Source organism: Charadrius vociferus, unplaced genomic scaffold (assembly GCF_000708025.1).
Source record: "Charadrius vociferus isolate BGI_N301 unplaced genomic scaffold, ASM70802v2 scaffold183, whole genome shotgun sequence".
Classification (NCBI taxonomy): domain Eukaryota; kingdom Metazoa; phylum Chordata; class Aves; order Charadriiformes; family Charadriidae; genus Charadrius; species Charadrius vociferus.
The window spans coordinates 138,716-161,711 of record NW_009648250.1 but is presented as its reverse complement, the minus strand read 5'-3'; the positions used below and the strand labels follow the sequence as shown (position 1 = coordinate 161,711).

General features: G+C 36.4%; 1 protein-coding gene across 1 annotated transcript; it reads left to right on the top strand.

Annotated features, from left to right (window-relative positions):
- The first annotated feature begins 781 nt into the window (after window positions 1-781).
- SGTB (small glutamine-rich tetratricopeptide repeat (TPR)-containing, beta) lies at window positions 782-21,675 on the top strand. The gene is made up of 10 exons (XM_009884219.1): window positions 782-900; window positions 6,793-6,896; window positions 7,677-7,746; window positions 11,433-11,532; window positions 13,892-13,996; window positions 16,866-17,004; window positions 17,092-17,154; window positions 19,201-19,238; window positions 19,484-19,567; window positions 21,047-21,675. The coding sequence occupies exons 1-10, from the start codon at window positions 801-803 to the stop codon at window positions 21,156-21,158; spliced, it is 915 nt and encodes a 304-aa protein (XP_009882521.1). The 5' UTR covers window positions 782-800; the 3' UTR covers window positions 21,159-21,675.
- Window positions 21,676-22,996: the final 1,321 nt, after the last annotated feature.

Genomic DNA, 22,996 nt, shown 5'->3' with positions numbered 1-22,996 from the left:
GTGGGTTTGGCGGCGCGTCGTTTGGCGCGGGGGCTGTGGAGGGAAAATAACGGAGCGATGGTTGGCCCTGTCCGTGCCTTTCCGTTCATGGAAGGCTCTTGTTTAACCTGCTATCCCTGGCGACTGGGTGAGGTTGTGCCCTTTTAAATCTAAGGAAATTTAAGGAAAAATAACTCAGAAAGTTGGAACTAAAATTTACCCTAAAGTTATGTAACTCCCAGCTGATGCGGACTGCAAATCAGACTGAGCCAGCAGTGTCACTAATCACAAGTGTGCACTGAGGTCACCGTGTTCCAGTTTTTTGTCCAGAGTGAGTTAAAACCGTTCAGCTGCACAATGTCGGGGGACAGAACACCTTTTATTAAGGTGTGCTTCTTTATGTCATTGTATTTATCAGTGTGGCTCTTTGATTGATTTTTGACTTCGGCATGTGCTCCTGCTTCCAAGTGCATATGTCTTAGAAATAAAATCCAAACTTTAAAAAAATAAAAAAGAAAAATAAGTTGTTAAATTATTTCAGCCTTGGTGAACTCTCCTGCAGGAATAAATCTGAGGAAAACTGTGCTCTTTTACTGATAGTTAGATTAGATGATTGTAGGAGTTCTCCCTAATCCATACAATTTAACCACTTGTTTCAAGGCACCATTTTATTGGGTTTTCTGGTGAAGGATAAGTTTTTTGTGTATTGTGTGTGCTTCTTAGTGAGGTCAGTGGGAGGTTGGAAAACTCTAGGAATTTGTTTTTCTGAAATAAGAGATCATGGTTTTTTTAAGACATAGGAGAAACTCATCAGTTACAAAATGTCATCAGTCAAACGCTTGGTTTATGCAGTCATCCATTTCTTGAGAGAGCAGAGTCAGATGGATACTTTCACTCCAGATGAACAGGAAAGCTTGGAAGGTAAGTGATAAAGGTGCTAATATATGTATGTATAATACCTACCCATGCGTTAAATTGCTTGATGTATATTATCATAGAAAGTAACCAGAGTGACCTGACTGTAACTGCTACCAAATACTATCTGTGAATAAGATCATGATCTTAATATTTCTGAGATTATTAATTTAAAACATCTCTCATTTAAAAAGAAGTTGTAAAGTTACAAAATGTGTACTACCTTAATTTAGAGCAACAGATACTTTGAATCACATCAGGTTAAACAGTGCCATAATATAGACTATGGTAGTGATTTGTATACGTGTCCCACAATGTTTTGCCTGCTGATTCTTTTTCTCTTTACTTTTATGTTTGGTTTATTTGTGCATTTTGTGTCTGACAGTAGCTGTGCTGGCCACAGAGGAAGCAAAACAATTACCATATATTGCTTTTGGTATATGGGAAGAACTCCTGTGTCATACTTGCAAGAATTTGATGTAATGTGTGAGGGAAGGCTAAGACATCCTAAGAATATGGAAAATAAAATAAATAATTTGCTTTTTTTTTTTTAGACTTGAATAGCTATTCCAAAGAGTGCATGGTAGTAAATATTTTCAGTATGGTATAGTTTCTGTTATACATTCACGTCCATCTATGTGTAGACATAGCTACATGAAGACGGACTTCTGTGTGGATTCCTCTGTTGGCAGACACTCATTAAGCCTTTGTAACTTCATAGTATCTGCCTTTCTCCTTCATACTGCTCTTATTCCTTTTCCTTAATTCCGGGAGACTTCATGGCAGGTGGTATCACAATGTGGAATTAAGCAAGTGAAGAACAATAAGAGAGGGGGGAAGAACAAAAGGTGAGAAGGGGAAGTCTAGGACCAGCAGTGCAATAAATCTCAGTTTTTTCAGGTAACTGAGAAGTTACCTGAAATCTGAGGTGTGGAGAGTAGACTTTCCTGAGGTGCAAAGCAAGTCCTGCTTCTCAGAGGCATAAACTTAGAAAAATAAACCTGCTTCCTTCCAGTGTCTATTGGTTTTACAGTGTAGTTGTTCACTAATGTAAGGGAGAAAAAAACATTTGTATCATGATAGTCAAAGGATACTCCCAAGAGAAAAAAAGACAAAAGATTTGGTTTTACATCGTGATCTGGAGCATTTTGTACATTTGAAAAGTGGTAATCATCTATGAATTTAACCTGTATCATGTTATGATGATGTTCAGCTGATGAAAGAAAGCGATGTTTTTGCAAATCATATAATGAGAGACAAAGGGTATTCCTTTTGTTTTATTATAAAACTGATAAACATCAGGTTAGGACTGAAAATTTACCTGGTAACATGTCTTAAAAACAGCTGTAGCCAATGTCTATATGAAAAAATCAACCGTTTCAAGATTCTGTTTTCTGAACAAAAAATATTGTAAAACCTCAGTTGTGCTTAAATGCTGATGTAAAATTTACCATTTTAATACAGATACAACATCCTAATTTTAGAGCTGTTCCCTGCCAAAAAGCATGGTACCATATGCTATGTGTTAGAGGATAGGAGGCGGGCATTCTGAATAATTGACTCATTTTAGTTGTGCAAAATATCTTTAGTGCATGTGGAGTAGCAATAGCCCAAGTCCCACCCATTGAAGTGTTTAATGTTAGGTGGAGACATAAGGGATGAAAAAATTTGACTGATGTTTTTCATTGGTACCTTATGTACCTACTTGGTGTCTATGAAAACATAAAACACTGTATGATTAAGTGGCTGTGCCGAGAAGTAATTTAAACAGTTCCCATTCCCCACAAAATAACAAAAAGAGCTAGAACACTGCAAATAGAATTGAGACTTTATCAAAATAGAATTCAAGCATGCATTCAGCCTCCGCTTACATTGATAACCTGCATTCTGCGTGTTTGAATTACATAGCAATGTCAATGACAGTGTAAATTTCCTCAAGGAATTTTGTATTTGCATGATGAATAATGTCCTGTTTTGAGGTAAAACAGAACCAATTTTCAGTAGTTTTACTTTTCAGTTAAGCCTCTTCTAATTCTTCTGACTGAAACTGATGGCATGTTTTTCAGGCTGTGTCTGCTCCTGGCAGTGATACTGTCTGATGTTTATAGTTAATACCCGGGAATGGTACACAGAGAGGCTCTTGCTTATACTTTTTGCTCTAACACCCAAGGCCAGATAACTGGGTTATTTGCCCCGTTTGAGGGTCAGAAGCAGAAGAGTGTAAAGGGGTTGCACCTGCAGGAGGTGTGGACAGGACAGGTAACCCAAAACTGACCAGCAGGGTATGCTCTATCCCATCTGCCTCATGCTCAGTATAAAAGGTGAGGGATCAAAGGGTCAGCTCTCTTTCTTCAGTGGCCAGCATCCAAGGAGGACTCTGTCTGTTCGTTTGCCTTTGATCCCAATCTGTGCATTCTGGCATCCAGATCTGGAATCTAGTTCCTGTCAGTTGCTGAGTCCAGTCTGGGACTTTCCCAGTGCCTGCCGGTGACATGATTGTCATCCTGGGAGCTTGATACTGGTTTTGTATTTATGGTATATATTTCATTATTTTCTTATTAATATTGTTATATTTTCTTTTTATTATTACTATTTCCTTGAAGTAGTTTAGTTTCTTTTCAACCCATAAGTCTCTCTCCCTCTCTGAAGCGAGGGAGGTTAAAGAAAGCATCGGTCGTTCATTTAGTGGCCAGCCCAGTACAAACCACAACAAATAAAAGTGCCTTAATTTGAGAAAGCAGAATAATTAGAAGCTAGACTGGAGAAATATACTCTCTACAACCTAGGATCTAGAGCAGTGATACAGATCTCTGGTGGTTAATGCTCAACTCTATTGTATGCACTAGAAACTTCACCTCTTCCAAGTTATATTTTAGACAGCGTGTTTAAATGGGAGTTATTTCTGTTTCCGGTTTACAGTTTCTGTTTGGTTTTTTTTTTTTTCTTGTCTATAACACCTATTTTTGTGGGATTAACACAGAAACTCTTTACAATGTGCACAAGGCTGTGACTTTTTTCTGCTTCTAAGAGCAATGTACCACGATGCATTTCTCTAAGGCAGTGTTTGCAAAACAGTGGGATGCACTTCCTAAGGTGAGGGATCCATGTAATACTTAAGATGGGGAAGGTTACGCGCAAGATGAAGCACGATGATACCAAGTACTAAAGGGGCCTCAGCAGGCCAATTAATACTCATTATTCAGTCATCAAAAGCCTGCACGTCTGCTGTGGTTCCTTGATGTTGCTTGCTGCTTGTGCTTGGACAGCAAAAAGTCCTGGAGCTATGTGGCAATGGGACGCTGAGATGGGCTGCAGCATAGCCCAAGTGCTCCTGTTTCCAAGTAGCAGGCATTTGTGTAAGCCCCAGCTGTTCTGCAGAGAGGTAGGTATCTGTATGGGTTTGCAAGGTGGTCAGTACGAGCTTCAGCTACTGCCTAGGCCTCTGAGAGTGTGTGTAGCAAGTCTTTCCCAACTTACTGGTGGTATCAAGCTTGTGGCAGTTGACAGTGCCTCACTTTGATAATGGGACAGTAAGGTGCTGGCAGTCTAGTCTCATGATACTTTTCAGACAAAACCAAGTCTTCATTCCTTTGACTTTACTGGGGTGGGGTTTTTATGTCATATTAAAACAGGGTAGTTATTGATCTTGTCACAACTTAATACATCTTCTGATTTGGAAAAGTTTCTGTTTTGGCTATGTTTATTTTTACGCAGGTATCTATTGTTGGCTTGCATGTTAACCAATGGTTATTATTATTAACCTATGGATTCATCCCATAATTGCTTCTAATTTTCTTACACCTGTGATAGTTTATAAGGATTATAAATTCCATTTTTCAGTTAAAGGAGAAATGTGGGAGTTCACTATAATAACTGATTATTTCATGGAAATGCTTACTGGTAATAACACTATAGTCAGGATTTTTTTTTAAGCATAATTTGCACTGCTGCACTTTGCAAAAATCTCCTGTATGGTAGAGCATTGGTGTCACAGACTGAAAGCCATGAGAAAGATAAAGGAGGGGATTGTATTTTAAATTTATGCAAAACTACAAATGACGTGATGCATTCAGGAAAGGGAATGCCTTTAGGTGAATATAAGTTTGAGGGGAAAATTGGCAAGTATACTATGGCAAGTGGCTTCCTATTAAGTCATACAAGGAAAAACGAGATATGTAATTCCACTGATTTTATGATCTGGTAATAAGTACTATTAATATATAATTCAGAATTCAGCATAATCAGTGCTTACTTCACAAGAATCAAGTTTTTCTACATAGCAGGAGACAAAGGAGTTTAACCCAAATCCTTCAGCACTCTTACTGGGTAATTTAAATCGGCAAATTGATATATTTTTAGCATTTATAGGTTAGGAGCAAATTGTATCCATATTTAGCAATATATTAAATTGTTACATGTTGTCAACATGAATTTTGTATCATACTTGGCTTTTTCTGAATAATTTCTACTCTATGTTATCAGAGTTTTAAAAAAATTACATCTTCCAGGTTTTAATATTTATTTTACAAGTCTGCTTTTTCCCTCTTTTTCCAAGCTGTGACATAGAAGATAGGCTCCTCAAATTGGCCTTAACTGTTGTTAACATTCAGTAATTTTACTTTTCTAATTTTGGGTCAGTGTTCAGGTTCATTATAATGCAAATAGGAATTCAAATTGTATTTATTATATTAACATTGGACTGAAATTCAATTTAAATTCTCACATTCAGTTTTTACTGATACTTAACTTGAATTCAGCTACTCCTGGTTATCTATAGTTGGAAAAAGTATTTTTTCTGTTCAAACTGAGCCTTACAAAGGCTGTTCCTTGTTCCTCTTCAGTTTTCAATTTAAAACAGTTAGATTCTATACCTTAATAAAAACATTCTACTGGATTCACAGAAAAACTTCTTTATGGTTAGGGTGACAGAGCACTGGCACAGGCTGCCCAGGGAGGCTGTGGAGTCCCCTTCTCTGGAGATTTTCAAAACCTGCCTGGATGCAGTCCTGAGGAATGAGCTCTAGGCAATCCTGCTTTAGCAGGGGAGTTGGACTAGATGATCTCTAGAGGTCCCTTCCAACTCTGAAAATTCTGTGATTCTCAAGTTGATAGGGAAAATAATGATATAATTTGAGATACTATAATTAAGAGAATACATATGTATACAGAGCTGTATATAGTAATTGCTATTTATCTTCTTTTGTCTATAAATATGTGAGCACATTTAAAACTTCATTTAGGTATTTGGCTCTGCTGTTTTTTTAGAATTGCTTGTTGTGAGTGTATTTGCATTATTGCAGGTGTAGGAGGGTGATCTAATCCTTACAACAGAACATGTGAAAGATACTGCAGTTATTAATTTTTTTATAGGATAAAAGCTTGTGATTAATGAAGCATTTTATTAATAGACAGTGTCTTCAAATGAATATATTTTGTTCCAGAAAAAAGATAATAGTAATAAATATCTTGCATTTATTCTTTACAGTAAAGATGAGCCATTTTCTTCCAACTGTTATGCCACACAAATATATGGCAGTTCTGGTGTTTTGAGGTGGGGTGTGTCACACATGCATAGTTGTATTATGAATTGTAGTGATTTTGTTGAATCCTCATATTTTTATGTTTGAAAAAAAGAAGATTGAAAGAATTGAAACAAAAGTTTTAAATTGGTTTACGAATAATGGCCAAACTACGTATGGATTCTGTATAGCTTATACTATTTTTCAGCAAGTCAATTCTATGGGGAGCAGGTAGTCTCTGTTTATTTTATAATATGTTCCAAAGAGCTGCTTTTACTAGCTGAATAAGGAAATAAATCATAGCTTTATAAATAAATAAGTGATATTACACTTCTGTTGAGAAACTGGTGACTTTTTTTTTTCTTTTTTTTCTTGTAAGTTGCCATTCAATGTCTGGAGACTGTGTTTAAGATTAACCTGGAAGATACTCATCTTGCACCTCCACAGCATTTGATAGAAATGTTCACAAATTCTTTTCACAAGGTAAGAATTTTATTTAGACTCTAGAGTTACTCTGCCAATATATGCTAAGATTTAATATTGTATACACAACCTTAAAGTGCTGTATAGGTCAAAATTATGTGCAAACTTAAGGAAAACATGAAAAAAAGTGAAATTTCCATAAAGCTAGCAGAATTAGAATATTTTGGGGCAGTGGGAGGAATTCATTTCAGCTTGAGAAGGACAATTTCATATGGAAAATTACTAAACACTGAATGTCTCGTTCTCACTTGAAGGATTTTATCCTTCAGTTAAGCATTTTGCAGTTCCCAGAGATAAATGTCTGCGAAGTGCTTCAGGTCATTTGCAGTATGCTGATGCTTCTCAATCCCTTCTGGAAAGAATTTAGTTGTTCAGTTTTAAAAACTTCTTCATGGACACTAACCTTAAAATGGGAACTTCAAAAATGTTTACTAATTATATGTGTTATCTGGGATCTCCAGTACAGGAAGCACAGGAACCACCAGGATGGCAAATAGGAGAGTCAGAAGTTAGAAAACCAAGACTGTACAAACATATCAGCTCTCTTCCCCTTTGCTTCCTTAAAATATGTGATGATTCATAAGGTTTTTTTAGTAGTAGAAAGAAAACTGTCTTTCTTTTCTAAGGATGTTTTAGTGATGTTTAGTTCTTTGATACTTCCTGTGCACTACAGAAAATCTGGTTGCTTGTTCATACAATGCTGCCCAGGATGAATGAAGTTTTTAATAAAATCAGGACTTGTATTTTAATGGAAAAAAAACTTGGTTTGCTTATATACAGAATGACATGCTGCCTCTCTCGGATTCTTTACCAGAGGATGTTGAAAAGGCTGACCAACTGAAGGATGAAGGTTTGTAATAAACATAGGAATAAACATTTTGTGCTTTTATTAAGATTTTTGGGTTATCACAGATAGTGATAGTATAGAAGCTGGGTAGCACACATCCTGCAGAAAAGCTTATATGCTCTGGTGATTGTTATATTTTAAGATGGCTAAGTTATTTGCTCCATCTTATAGTCTATTAACTCCCTTGCTCAAGACGTTGCTTAAAAACTAAGGGATAACATGTAAAGTTGTGGGCAACATTCCTGAGTAGCAGAAGCTTTAAAGAATGAATAGTTATTGTTCGGTATATTATAGATTTCTCTGTTTGCCCATGGAATTGCTATGCAAGTTTCTACTTTATATTGAAAAGGTTATGTGATGTCAAGGGTTACGTGCTAGCTGAATACTGAAACATTGGTAAAAAGCTGACCCAGCTGAAGCCAATGGAAAAATTATTGTGAACTTACTAGGGTTAGTGTTTCATATATATGAAATAATTTTTGTGCTCATTGCAGAAAAGCCACTTGTTTATTTTCAGATTGATAGATGTTATTGCTGTTACATGACGGAAAGCAGCTGTACCATAGAAGTCTTCACTAATGCTACCCAAGAAGGAATCCATTTTATTTGCCCCGGAAAAGAAGGGGGAGGAAAAAAAAAAGCCATGTAGCACTGATAACTGATATGAAATGTTATCAGGTGGATTGATGCTTTATAAGTCACATTTTTTTATGACCTGTTGGATTTTCAGGTATTTGAGTCTTGTAGAAAAAATAAGTTTCTAATTGCAAGGCAGATGTAGTCCTCTCAAAAATTTCAGGATAATGATGTGGGAAAAGTTTGGCTGGTTTTGAGAGTATGTTCCATGTCTGTCTTACCTTAAAATGGTTGCGTGTAGTCATGAATGCAGACCATTACTGGCTGTGAAACTTAAGTTTTCGTAATTGTTGAATTTGCTCATCAGCTTGTTGGTTCTAAGGATAAGAGGTCAAACAAGGTTAGGTCACAAGTGAAAATTAGTTCGTAAGTTGTAAAAGTAGGAAAGTGAAGAATATCTGTAGCACTAAGTATGGTTATTGGACTGTAGGGATCTTCAGCACTTTCCAGGTGTGGGTGTTATAGCAGTGCCTGCTTTAAATCTGTGACTTCTGTCTTGTCATCTCTCAGCCCACAGGGATTTGTGAAATAGACTGAGGAAATTAAATTAATGTCTGCTATGTGTTAGTCTTTGTGTGGTGTTACTAAAGCAATTCTGTGCCTCTACTGAAAAAATTGAAGAGGGTCTAAACTTAAGCAAAGGGCCATTTAAAGTGTCAGCTATCAGGTGCGTTAGTAAGCAGTTTGGAACTGCTTGAAATGCCCCTGGTTAACTTCACATAATAAAATTAAAACTTCCTGTCCTGTTTTCTAATGCTGCTCTGTCAGGTAAATTCTCCTCATTTTCACACAAGTGTTATCTATCACCATCATCGTGCTTTTCAGTTATGAGTACTTTTCTGCTCTGAGTTAGGGAGATAAATTAGATAACTTGGGGAAGTCCATTTGGCCCATATCTTCTCTAATACTGTAATTCTATAACTCTGTCATTTCCTCATTTCTATCTGTAAGTTCTTACCAAGGGAATAACTTCCTTCAACTTTTTGGCCTCCAGCCTGCTCCTCCTCTGCTCTCAAACTAGCCCTAGTACCTGTAGAAGTTGTCTAATGGATGGGAAAACAAAATCAGATAGCTAGTGTTTTCTTCCTTGGTTATTATAAAACCAGGAAGTAATATACCCTCCAGACTAGTAAATAGTTGAATTTACTTGCCTACCCTTGTATATCACTTGACACTTTGGCTAAATGTAAGATATGTAAGAGCACAGACTATGTGCAGGTTTGTATAGTGTAACTTTGGCTTGATCCTAAAAAGATCTGGGTATCACCACAGTATAAATTATAACAATAGATAGTATTTTCATTGTAGAGGACACGCATTCAAAAGTAGGGGTTTTTGTGTTAAGATTTTTTGTCTGGCATTAAAATAAAATATTACACTTGCTATTCCTTTTGTCCTGAATTCCTTAATCTCAGCAGAAATAGTACGTCTAACTATTTTTCTGTTTTCCTTTAGCCAATTCTGAGCTGGAGGGAGAGCAAGAGCAAGAAATGTACCCACTGAGGCTTCATCTTAGCCTTTTACCCCAGGTCATCTTTAGTTCAGAGCAGTGTCAGAAATTCCAACTTTGATAGTCATGGATGGCAGTTTTGTTCTAGAGAAATGTTAGCTGCTGCAATCTCGTTGAGTGCAACTAACTTGCAAGTCTTTTATCTGACAACAGGATTTAGTGTACACACCTTTACCTTAGATCAAAGGAAAGATGTCTAGATGGTTGGCCTGTGAAATGAGATAGATATGGTTACATTCTGTGTGTATTTTGAAGGTGTACATACAATTACAGTTTCAGTCTGCCATCTCACCAGCAGGGATTGCTGACTGTAATTACAGTCCAGTATATTGCTGTTGGGAAGAGGTGGTTTTGTACTACCTTCGTGATACTTAGTTACTTAAATCTGGTTTTTGTTTATTAAGCTCTCCATGTTCAGAAATAAATGCAAGTATAGTTGTTTTCAGTTAGCACAGGCACCTAAGACTGCGTGCACCACAGTCTTTTGCTTTCTATCAGAGACAAAATGTTGCACTGACTGAACTTTTCCAGCCTTTGCATATGCAGTTATCTACATCTGTAGTAACCTGTTGAGCTATCCCTTCTCTTGCTTCTTTTGGGAGAGGGTTGAAATATTTTCCCAAAATACAAGGAAGTCAGTGGAAATCTGTAATTTTTCTGACAATTTCTTGACATTGCTGGGAAACCAAGGCTTCTATAGGATCTAGCAGGCCAAAGACCTGTAGTCTTGGGACCAGGGACAACCTTAAGCTTGGGCTAGTACTAGTACTAGCACTTTTTCTCTACTACTCTGTCATGAGGAAAGAAAGAACCTGGGGGAGGAAGGAGTGCATAAGATATCTTTTCTTTTGAAAAGCCTTACTCCAGAATTTTCTTTCCATAGAAAAGTTGTATTTTTCTATTTTTTTCACTAGATTAAAAAAAAAAAAGACATATGAAACTGCATTATAGAGTAGAAGTTCTGAGCTTTGTTAGTGAGAAATTTTACCTCAGAATAATTTCAGATTGCCTGTGCTCTACATCCTTTCCATTATCTTAATGAATGAATTATGTGGCATCACAGAAGTGGGGCTTACTGCTTTTCCATATTATATGGATAGTTACAAGCAAGTTGCTGGGACGTGGGAAAATAAGACCAAAAAGGAATCAACATATAGCCTATTGGATTATGAAGCTTGCTAAGATAGTTAAGACTGATGAATCTTTATTAGAGTAGAACTTCAATTACAATTACACTTCTTAACAAAGTGATCTTTGCTTAACAACAGAAACTGGCTGGAAAATGTGAAATAGCAAGTTAAGATTGGGAAGGTTTATGTGGTGGACTACAATATAACGTGTACATAATAAGCTTTACAGGCATAGTAGATCTTTTTTTTTTTTTTTTTGCATTATTCCATGCCAGTTCTATTTGAAAGAATGTATCTCAAAAAAGTGCAGTCATAACTACCCTATATAGATGCTATAATGTGGCTGCTCTATTTCTTTCGTGCATAGCATTGTATCTTTTAACTACCTAAGAGATTTTTATAATTTATTTCAGGTAATAATCATATGAAAGAAGAAAACTATGGTGCTGCAGTGGATTGTTACACTAGGGCTATAAAACTGGATCCAAACAATGCAGTCTATTACTGCAACAGGTAAAAGCAAAATAATACAAGCCTTTTATTCCCAAACTTCATTAACATTATTTTAAAGATAAATTGTGAAGTAGACCAAAACAACATGAGGCTGGAAAACCCTACTATTCAGAAATTTATCATATTAAATTTGTAAAAGATCTAAAGCCAAAGGCTCATTCAGCATATCTCTATTGGTTAAAGGTGTAATATAGGCTATAAAATTACTTGTAACACTTGAGATGAGATTTTTGTGAGATAGATTGTCTACATTAAATCATAACATAGGCTGTGATTCCCAGTCTGTTGAGAGTAGTAAGAGCCTTTTTTTTTCTGGTGTTCTAGTGACTCAGCTGCCACCTCTATCTCTCCTAGTATTGGCTTTCCCTGGAAAAATTACCATCAATGTGGGAATAGCATTTTTGAGATTTCAAGCATTGTATAAATACTCGGTATTTTTATGCGTGACCTGTTGAAAAATAACAAGGCTGCTGTTGTCATTTCGTTGTATGATCTATTCTTTACCATAGTGAAGACATAGTGACATGGGAGCAGATGAAGTCTGAAAGTGCACATTAACCCAGCAGCAGAAGTGTCGTCTTTCAGTATACTGCCCTGAAGACCAGCATAAGAGCAAAGGCAGAATAGTCTATGAGCCTTACTGGAAGTAGTCTGGCTGTAGAGCCACTGTGCTCTACACTCTTCAGTGCCTCTGTTACCAGAAGGATATATTAACTTAAGTGCTGTCTATCTGTCCTTGTGGCACTGTACCCAGTGGATTTTTCTATTTTTGGAGCTGTGCTTCCATTACTCCAGAGTTTTGTTTGTCATAAATACAAGTGAAATATTTAGTGCTTCACGGCAAGCATAAAGAGAAAGGAAATGCACAGTTTACTAATATTTTATGGCAGTTCAAGGTGTAAATCATCTATTGTCCTTGAGAAAACTGATCACATAAGTGATTTTAGGTATAAAATGGAAATACAAGACCAGATTCAAAAGCCTCCCAAGATCACTGAAAGTTTCCTCAGTAGAGTGGGCTTAAGCAGCAAATCTGTAATTGACAAGAATAGAAATACTTCACCCTGTGTGTTACATCATCACATATCACATTTGTGAGGACCAAAATGAAGCTGATGTCAGTAAGCACAGTATTGTATGAAGTTACTTAAAAGAAGACAGGCAGTCGCTTCAAATTTTGTGGGTGATGCGGTATTTGAATAAATATAGGCCTTAATCTTATCTTTCTTAAGACAATTTGGGAGCAATGGAGAACACGTTGCCTTCAACAGCGTTGCTTTTTACTCACAGCATTGGGAAAAAGACAGCTGAGGTGCCCTCGACATCTTAACTCGCTATATAAATTTTTTGTAAACATGGAAAAAACATTTATGTTCACACACATGAGAGACTAAGCATTGTCCCTAGCTTTTATCCATACATCTTCACTGGCACCTATGGAGCTGTACAACTGTTAAGCAGCCTGAATATTTTAAAATATGTAAGTAGTCCCATTCAGAAAAGATTTTAATCGAAGTCACAAAAAACATGCAATTTGCAGATTATCACAGGAGAAAGGATTGAATATAGTGATGACTGTAGCCATCTAGCATTCCTAATAAAATAGAATGCTTTATGCAATGGAAATATTGTCTTTTCTACTATAGTTTTTTAATCAAGGAAGAAAAAATTAGTGTTTTGAGACCTTTCAAGCTGGGGAAGTTTTGATTATTAATGTGTTCCAACGTCCTTTTTAATTTGGGCAAGTCTTTAATCTTACTGTATAAATGCATGCAACATTTAGTAATTCTCTGTTGTACAGATGCAATTGTACTTTAGTAATTCAGAGATTATTGAGAAATGTTATCCTGACTTACCTGCAAGTATGAGTTGCCTGCTAAAAGACTAAGCAGGGAAAAATCACAGCTTTCCTTTGAATGGCAGTAAAACTATACTTCTCGCTGGAAAACAGGAATTGTATAAAATACTACTGCTTAATCAATGATTTTATGTAAACTACTACTTGAGAGTTTAACTTGTAATAGGTTTTATGATGTATTTTGTGCAGTCACATGGTGGATCTAAACCAGTTCCTTAGAATTATTTATCCTTTCTGTCCTCAAAAGGTGAGTGCATGTTCTCCAAAGCCCTAGTCTAGCAATGCACTTAAGCACATACTTAATTCAGAACACTTGTTTGTCCTGCTTAACTGAAGTAAGCTGAGGCATTGCCTAAATAGTGAGTGAAAAGTCCCTAAGATTAAACAAGTCTAAAGTTAGTCATGGACATGTGAATTTAAGCTTGGGGTTTTTTCTTCTATTGTTTTTGTTTGTTTTTTTTTCCTAACAAAACTCTCCCTTCCCTGTTGTCTTCCTCTTAGGGCTGCTGCACAAAGTAAGCTCAACAAATACAGTGAAGCAATAAAGGATTGTGAGAGAGCCATAGCAATAGATCCAAAGTACAGCAAAGCATATGGGAGAATGGGGTAAGCTAATACAAATCTGAGTAAACACGAAAGACCCAAGTGTAAATCACCATAGATTTTTCTGAAATAAGCGGAGATAGGTTGTTTTACTTAGCTGACGTTCTTGTTTTGAAAGTGTAGCAATTTTCTGAAGATGACCCTACCAGGCTGTCAGTTTTAAGTTTAATATATGTGGTTGATCTCAGCATTTTCATACCAGATTTCATCAGTTTGCTATTTTTTTTCTTTCAGTTTATTAACTTCACAAATTTAGTTTAAAAAGTCATGGTGTGTTTTTTCTACCTCCTGCCTAGTTATGAGTAATCAAAATTCTGCAGTTGGAGCAGTGAATCTGTTAATGATGTTGTTAGAGAACAGATCCTAAAAGTATTGGGGCTTCATACTACCAGGAATAGAAGCTTAATTTTTCTGTTTGATAGCTCTTTGGAAGCAGATATTTTAGCAGGACTAAGCTATGTCCCTTTGGTAGTTTTTCTGAGTCATGCCTGAGAGTATAGTAATAGTATAGCCTCTTTAGGCAGTGGGTCTGATTAAGTGCTGTCTGAAAAAAATGTCAGGAATGTTCTGAATGGGATATCTACTTAAGCGAAGGGCCATTCGTCCAAGATGTGTAGCTTTTGCATTTTCAATAATCAAATGTATTGTGGGTGTGGGCTGAATGTTGCATAAGGCTTTTGAGGTTCTATCTACACTAGTAAATTAAAAAATGCTTGGGATTGTTTGTTGGGTCAGCTGGCACAAAATAGCCCATGCCTATGTTATTGAAATCTAGTTTGCAGTATGGAGTGGCGACATACAAACTGCCTATTGCTAAATTGCATTGGCCCGTGTTAAGTTCTGAACCATGCCCCAAAATTGTCTGGGATATTGCATGTTGGCCTGGGACAAAACTATGCTAGGGAGCATTTATTTAAGATCAAAGATAATGGAATTCTATCACTTGAAAACTCTCCACTATGCAGTTTATTTTACTAATACGAATGTAGCCTGACTGGCTTTTGAGATGACTAATTCACTTTCAAAGTTTAGGGATTGCTGAATTGGTTTGGTTCTATTTAACTCTCGTTAGATTGTTTCTTCATAGAGCACAACCTGAGATCCCCTGATTTCAGTGAGATGGAGGGAAGCCACAGGCTGATTTAATTGGAAATTGGAGGTTATTTTAGAGTTTTGGGTGTAAGACTGGTGTGCCTTTTGATACACAGTGTAAGTGGGATCTTTCTCAGGCAATCAAGCTTCTCTTTTTTTTGATTGTCTGGTTGTTTTGATAGAGGATATACTTTGAGCTACAAGCCATTGCCTAACTCGGCAGATGGATGTAATGATATGTCGGCATAGGCTGAATGAGGAAACAGTGCTTGTTTAGTAATAACTGAAAATAACAAGTGCAGAAACCACCTTCTCAACAAAAAGTCCTTATGAGAAAGCTGTGTTTTCTGACTGCGTTATGCAGGCATATTAGTTTTTCTCAGGATTTGACAGAAACTCTTTATATTTCACAGAAATATGCAGAAGTGCCATAGTAGTATGCAGAAATGGGAGCCATGTAGACAGTTAAAGTGATACTTCCAGCATGACCCTGAAAGAGCATTTGTCTGGATAGGAATTGTGAGCAAAGAAACTGTCGCCCACTGTTCTGAGTTGTACTGAATTTTACATACTTTCTCTCCAAAAAAAAACCCCCACAATTGCATCACAGAAATACCAGATTGCATTTCTTGACTGGTCAGAAACTATTTTGGCAAGTTAATGGGCCAAAAGGGAGAATGTTTTTTATAGGAGTAACTGTGTTAAGAGAGAAAATACTAATATTGTGTGGTTTCCTCCAGGAGCTTTACTGGAAACTCCTGGAGTTTCATACTGCTATTGAGTTCATCATCACTGAAGAGTAATGACTGTGACTGATGTATCTAACATAACTCTTGCCTGAGATAAAAGGCTAAGATCTGTTTGTGGGCATTAGCACAGGCTTATCAACCCAGTCTGTGTAGCTCAGCTCATGCCAAAGGGGGACTGGAGTACTAAATAGCTGAACGTGCGTTACACAGATCTTTCGCAAAATGTGGAAAAGATCAGTTTACTTTTGTGGTCAGTATAAATTGAAACTACAGTAGAAGATAGAATTGAAACTGCAGCCAGATGGATTTCTGGAATAGCTCAAAGAAAGATGGTGTTTTAAATGTAGTAGGTAATCAAATTTGAAAACAAATTCTGTTTCAAAAGTAGTAGATCTGTTCTGTGCTCTCCTGAGCTGCTGGAGAAGATGCTTTTTCAAAACATTAAGCAGACTTCCCTGATACAAGAGTTTCTTACAGCATTTTACAGATGTTATTACTGCCCTGTATAACCCATTTGTCAAGCTGTTGAAGATCCAAAAGAAGAACCTTACACTGATCCTAAGACAAAAATTATTATGCTAAAACTTGTGGTTCCAGTATTGATTTCTTGAAGCTGCAGAACTCACGTTAAGCATATCTTTGCCCTACTTTCCCATGTACCCTCTTGAATAATCTCATGAATCAAAAGAATTGGAGGAAACAAGAATTCCTGAGCTTATGTGAAAAGTCACAGATGCTGGATCCAGCTTGTGCTCTCAAATACAGATTAAATCACTTGATAATGCCAAGGAGTTTTTAATGAAACTTGCATATATATGGAACTGAAAATGCAAGATGAGTTCTTGAAGGATCATCTCGTGCTAAAAGAAGTGCTTAACACTAAGCAGTAGTAGCAAAATAGCAAAACTTGATTGAAGTTAGTACTGAAGCTAAAAACTAGTTGTGAGATAGTTTTACTTAGAACAGAAAATGTATCATTACCTTTTGATGGTCATTTATGTTCTACCCAGGATTTCTTTATTTCACATTAGGTTGGCTCTGACCTCAGTGAATAAATATGAAGAAGCAGTTACCAGTTACCAAAAAGCACTGGATCTTGATCCAGAGAATGACTCTTATAAGTCAAATTTGAAAATAGCAGAACAGAAACTAAGAGACATGTCCAGTCCTGTAAGTTAGCTCTGTATCTCTTTATTTACAGTGGCTTTAACTGGAATTTTGTAGGTAAACTTATCTTCAATTGCAATTTGTTTGTAGACTGGAACTGGACTGAGTTTTGACATGGCAAGCTTGATAAACAATCCTGCCTTCATTAGTATGGTGAGTATATTTTAAGCTTTATATTATACTGTTTTTAAAACTGAAGTTTTAAGAACAACTCTTACATAACACAAGCAATGTTAAGGCTTATTGTAATGGCAGTAGTTTCATTACACTGAATTTAAGCTTTTCTAAGTCATTTTACACTCAAAGCAAGAAGTGAAGCATAATTCTCCTATAATGCCTGTCTTATTTCCAATTGACTCTACTTTACTTATGAACAACAATGTGCATAGATTAGATATGCTGGTTTTGTGGATGGCATGATAATAAAACACTTGTCAACAGCATGGTGAAAATTTCGTTTCTATTCTCCACATACCAGTTAACAAAGAAATCTCGTAAGCAGTTGATTCAGATGCAGTACTCAAGACTAAAGTAACTCTGCCTTTCTGTTCTTACTCTTTCAAATTATCCCTGACATCCTGAACTGTGCAAAACTTCATGAGATGTGCAAACAATGAGTATAAATAACATACACTGCATTCCTTTACTTCCACTACAATGGCAAATTGTGGGTTTGTCCCTCAGTAGTTTTTCTCCATGCATGGCTTTCTTAGCTAAATGGTATTAATTGACTTTGAAGAATGGAATTTGGAGAAAAAAGATGCAAAAAATACTTATTTCCTTTGAGAACACAGTTAAAAATTTACTGCCCCTCTGGTAGCTTCATTAGGACAGAACATCTCAACCAGTGCTTCCGTGTGGAAATGCAGTGCATTCAAGAGAGATCAATGCATCTGGGCCAAATAATAGAGATGGTAGGCAGGGAAGAAGTGAGCGAGTTCTCTGATGGCACTGGTGATTAAATAGCAATGGAACTCTGTGTACCACTTTATTTGCCACATGACTTACTACGACAGTCTGCACCTGTTACGCTTCAATATAGAGCTAACTATGGGGAAAGGATTTTTTGCATTATTTCCAGAAGATGCCTGGTCAAGTGGATCGAACACAGAGCATTCAGCCAGGAACGAAGGAATTATTTTCCTGTGGTGTAGTTTTTTGGTTTGTTTTTGAGGAAAAAATTGACTCACTGTCTGACCTTGAGAAAGTTACTTCTAGCCTCCATTTTGGCCTCTAACCTAGATCACACTCATAGAAGAAGTAAAAAAAAATATCCTTTATTACCCATAGAGTGGACCTGAATTTGGCATTTTATATCCAACAGTACATAGAGAAAAGAGTTGATTTACTTTTGAGATGTATATATGGAGATATATTGATCAATAAAATGAATATAGTGTATATATGGTTTTTTTAGTAGCTTTCAAAAGAGAATGAATAAGCAGATATTGCATTGTGCCTGTTGGTCTTGTATTCATAGGCACTGATTTCTGTAGGAAGTAAGTTACTAACTTTCAAATATCACCTGGTTTATTCTATAGTATCTGTCCATATATACCCTTACACTATGGTAAACACAATGTAACTTTTGAGGTGTCTTAGGAATGAGAAATGTAAATAACCTCATTTTTACTACAAAGTAAGAAGATACGCAATTACCGCAAAAGATATATGTTACTACAAAACCATGCTAACAAATTGGTCCACACTCCAGTTTATTCTGCAATATTTTGTGGTCATAATCTTAACAGTTTATACCCAGTAGAAATAGTAGTTGCAAAACTGATTTATCCAGGCTGGGAATCAAAACACACACTTTTCTCCAAAAAGCCCAATAGAAAATCTTTGTCCTTGGAAGTCTTAAGTGATTTTTTTTTAATTATTATTTTGTTTGTTTGTTTAGTTTTCTGGTACTGGGTTTCTACATTTAACGTCTTCCTGTCATACTTTTCATGTCTGAATCTGTAACCACTATTTTCTACCTAACCTGTAACAAATTTTGTCAGCTTCATATCCTTGAAATACATTCCTGTAATGATTCCTTTTGCTGGGGACCATACTGTGCACATAAACTTAGCTTAATTTTGTAATAAAACATAGACTACAGTGTGTGGATTTTTGAGGTTTTTTCCACATTTTCTTGAGTGATACCTATGTAGTAAATATGTTATAATTTCAGCTATATATTGTCTATTCTAGGCAGCAAGCTTAATGCAGAATCCTCAAGTTCAACAATTGTAAGTATTAAAATTGAGTACCATTAAAACAAATGTCTTTACGGTTTGAATTAATAAGAGAAAAGCCAGATAGTACTGTATTCCTGAAAATGTAATTTTATTTTTGCTTGCTGTAAATAAAACTACTGTAGTTTGTTCGTCTTGCAGCTTATTTCCTTCCAGCAATTAAAAACAGAACTATAGTTTATTGCTTACTGTAAAGATGCCTGCATACCCCAATGTCAACACTGTGCTAACTGTTCCAGGATGTCGGGGATGATGTCAAACGCCATTGGTGGCCCTGCTGCTGGTGTTGGTGGCCTGTCGGATTTGTCCAGCCTGATCCATGCGTAAGTAAGAGTTGCATAGTTTTAACTGTTAGATTTGTAGAAGCATCACTGTGCAACATCTATTTAAAAGGGATGGTGTCAAGCCAATTATATTGTGGCCTGACCCCATTGTACGCCTGATTATTATCAAAACTGAGACCCTGAAGACTTATTTTCCACTATCTTGTTTGTTTGCTTTGTACATTTTCATCTATTGGAATGATTGAACTGTGTGCTCAGTTTCACTTTCTGGTTGTCATACACTGTCATACACTTTCTAAAAGGACACTTACTAAAAGTGCTCCTTTAAATCTTTAAGTACTCCTACATGTGCTTCAAATTGTCTTGATAAATTTACTACCTGGTATCCCAGACACTGTTAAAAAAAGCTACAGATTTACTTAGAAGAGATTGCAACGAGTTCTGCTCAGACATCCCTCTGTTTAGACTGGGAAGACTCCAGGGAACTCAGTATAATGAGGAAAAGCTTTTACAAAAACCAGGACGCAAGTCTTTTATAGTATAATAATGATAATCCATCTGGAATAGTCTGCACAAAAACATGCCATTTGCTTATATGGCAAGACCTCTTAAAGGGCATACAGTTTTACTTTATTTCAGAATTCTAGCGTGTTTCAAACTATTTTTAAGTTTTGCACCTTCAGGCAAAAGTAATTTATAATTCACATCACAGACAGGAATGTGCTCCCACAAAATCAAGGGCTGTTTTCACAAAAAAAACATGTACTACACCTAGATCTATGAAAATAGTGGCATTCCTTCAACCTGCACTGTGGTTTAAAGGAGTCTTGATAATTTGCTACTTGGGCAAAATGCAGAAGTTGCAGAGAAGCCATGCCAGGCTATTCATGAAGGAATATGTTTAACTTACTTGCTTTTTCTAGTAAACCAGTGTTGTGCTTATCTTTTACATGGAATTGTTCTCACCTATTAGTTTAACTCTTAAGCTACAACTGTTATGGAGATGGGTGTGTCTTGACTTCAGTCATACAAGGCATAAAGGTGTAACTGTACACTTGCTTTCTATTAATGGTGTCTTGCTCACAAATACAAGTTGGCAGCTGCTCACTGTATTTCTGGAAAAACGAATGTAAGGTTGCGCGTCAACTACAAGGGTAGTTACGTTAAACAAATAGAATAGATCCTATTAAAAAGCAGGAAGCAAATAACGGAGCACCTTTGTTGCTATATTTTAGTTTTACCAAGTAAAGCAATACTTTTTACTCCATGTTATCAAGTAGAAGTAATAGTCCTAAAGAATGAAAATGAAGATCTGATGATAATCCTGTTTGGAGAGACTATAACTAGCTAAAGTCATAAGACTATAAATATGTTGGTTAAGACTATACAGCAAGTTATCTTTAGTGTTAACTTGCATATAATGCACCTTTCAGTTTTATTGGGATATCCTGTTTTCTTAAAAATGCTGCTTGTCACTTTTTTTCACTTGTTGATTTTACTGGATACTGTTCAATACAGGGGGCAGCAGTTTGCACAACAGATACAGCAGCAGAATCCAGAGCTTATAGAGCAACTGAGAAATCATGTCCGGAGCAGGTCTTTCAGTGGCAGCACTGAAGAGCATTCCTGACTTAAAGGAGGCATGTGAACTGGAATGGTATATAACCCCAAAATGCATACCATAGTTAGTAGCAAAAGCACCATTGTAACTCTTCTGCTTGAATAGAAGACAGAAAATTCTTTGTGCGTGTTTGCAAACAAGAATAAATCTGTTAAACAGATCTATTGCACATAACTTGGAACATATCATTTATGTATAGTTACTCCTCTGAAAATTAATACACTAAATAGGTGGTTTATTAAAATCCCTCAGTACAAGTCATTTTCAGTATGTGCATTAGATTGATCTCCAGGGCTATTGAGTAGGGAGTTTTGTAGTGGGCTGATCTTGCATAACAGCTTAATTCTAAAATCCTAGTGTGAAAGGCAGGTTATTCTTATGGTGAAAGTCATTATGGCTGTACTCCTTGTCAAATATTGAAAGAATAGGCCTATCTGATGTGCCCTTTTATAATGAGCATAAATTGGTGTTGGAGTATAGAGTGAACTTAAAACTAATGCTTGCAAAGCCTGTTTCTTTAAGCCTGTGGAGGGGCTGTCATTAGAAACATGAAGTATTTTTCAACTTCATTGGGCAGGGGGGAGGAAGGTGATTGCATATGAAGGAGTACCACAAACTGTAGAGGAAGAGAAGGCACTAATCCTGAGTAGGATAATACACAGGAACCAAAATGTAACTTGGCTTGGGAAAAGACAGAGTATTAAGAAGTTTTAGGCTTTTCTACTGCCATGTATACCCTCAAATCATGATGGTAGCCCTGGAGGTCAGCATTATGGCACTATTTTCCTGGCATGGCAAACTGTATTACATTCCATGTGTATGCAGTATTTAACATAAGCTTAAAATTCTTAACTGTAATAAGCTAAAACTGGTCCTGTGACTGTACAAATAACTAGTACTGAAAATTTATTAAAAAATAACTGCCTTAGAAAGAAGGATTCTCTTCCTATTCTTGTGTAGTAAATCACTGGCTTAAATAATTAAGGATTTTTTTTTTTAAAGTTTCATTACACATCTCTATCTAAAGTCATGGTTATATGGCCAAGTTAAAGATTTTTCCACTCTATAGTATTTCTGTTCCTACCGTGGCTTTTCTTGCTCAGTTAATCTTACTCTTTCAGAGAGCACTCAACTTTTTTTTTATTCTGCTTACTGTTCACACTGCTTTCTGATACAAGGTACATTTGTTTTTACTCCAGGGAGGTTCTTAACACTCACACTTTCCTCTTTGTTTATCAAAACTAATTTGAGGAGCCTGCTTTGATTCCTAAGACAAAGTGATCTCTGCTGGCCAGTTTGACTGGAGAAGTGGGTGGAGGAATAACAATAGACTCCCAAATGGAGGAATACACAGGAACTCCTAGACCTCAGACATTTTATCTGATTCATCTTGTGGTCAAAAAAAGAGGAACGTCAAGTAGAAGCAAATGCAAAATTTGGGGCTAAGTCACATACTTGACTCTAACAAATGTTAGTTGTGCATCTCTTGTATGAGTCTTCCCCTATTAAAACAGGGAAAAATGCAGCTGGATCCCAGAAGAAAGGAAGAGAATTGGAGAAAACACAAAACCAGGAAATCTGTATTTAACATCTATTGAATAAAGAGGTAAAGCTCAATACAGCAACTTAACAACTTTAAGATTTTTCGTACTTTATTCAATAGAACTTGCTGATATGCAGCATTAAAATGCTTTTTAAAATTCTCTATATAAGTTGCTGTAGCCGCCTTTTTGAGCCTGTGGAGATACTTAAGCTTTACATTAAAAACAGCTTCAGGCTTAACATCTGATGACAAAGAATTAAATCATAGAATCATAGAATGGTTTAGGTTGGAAAGGACCATCGAG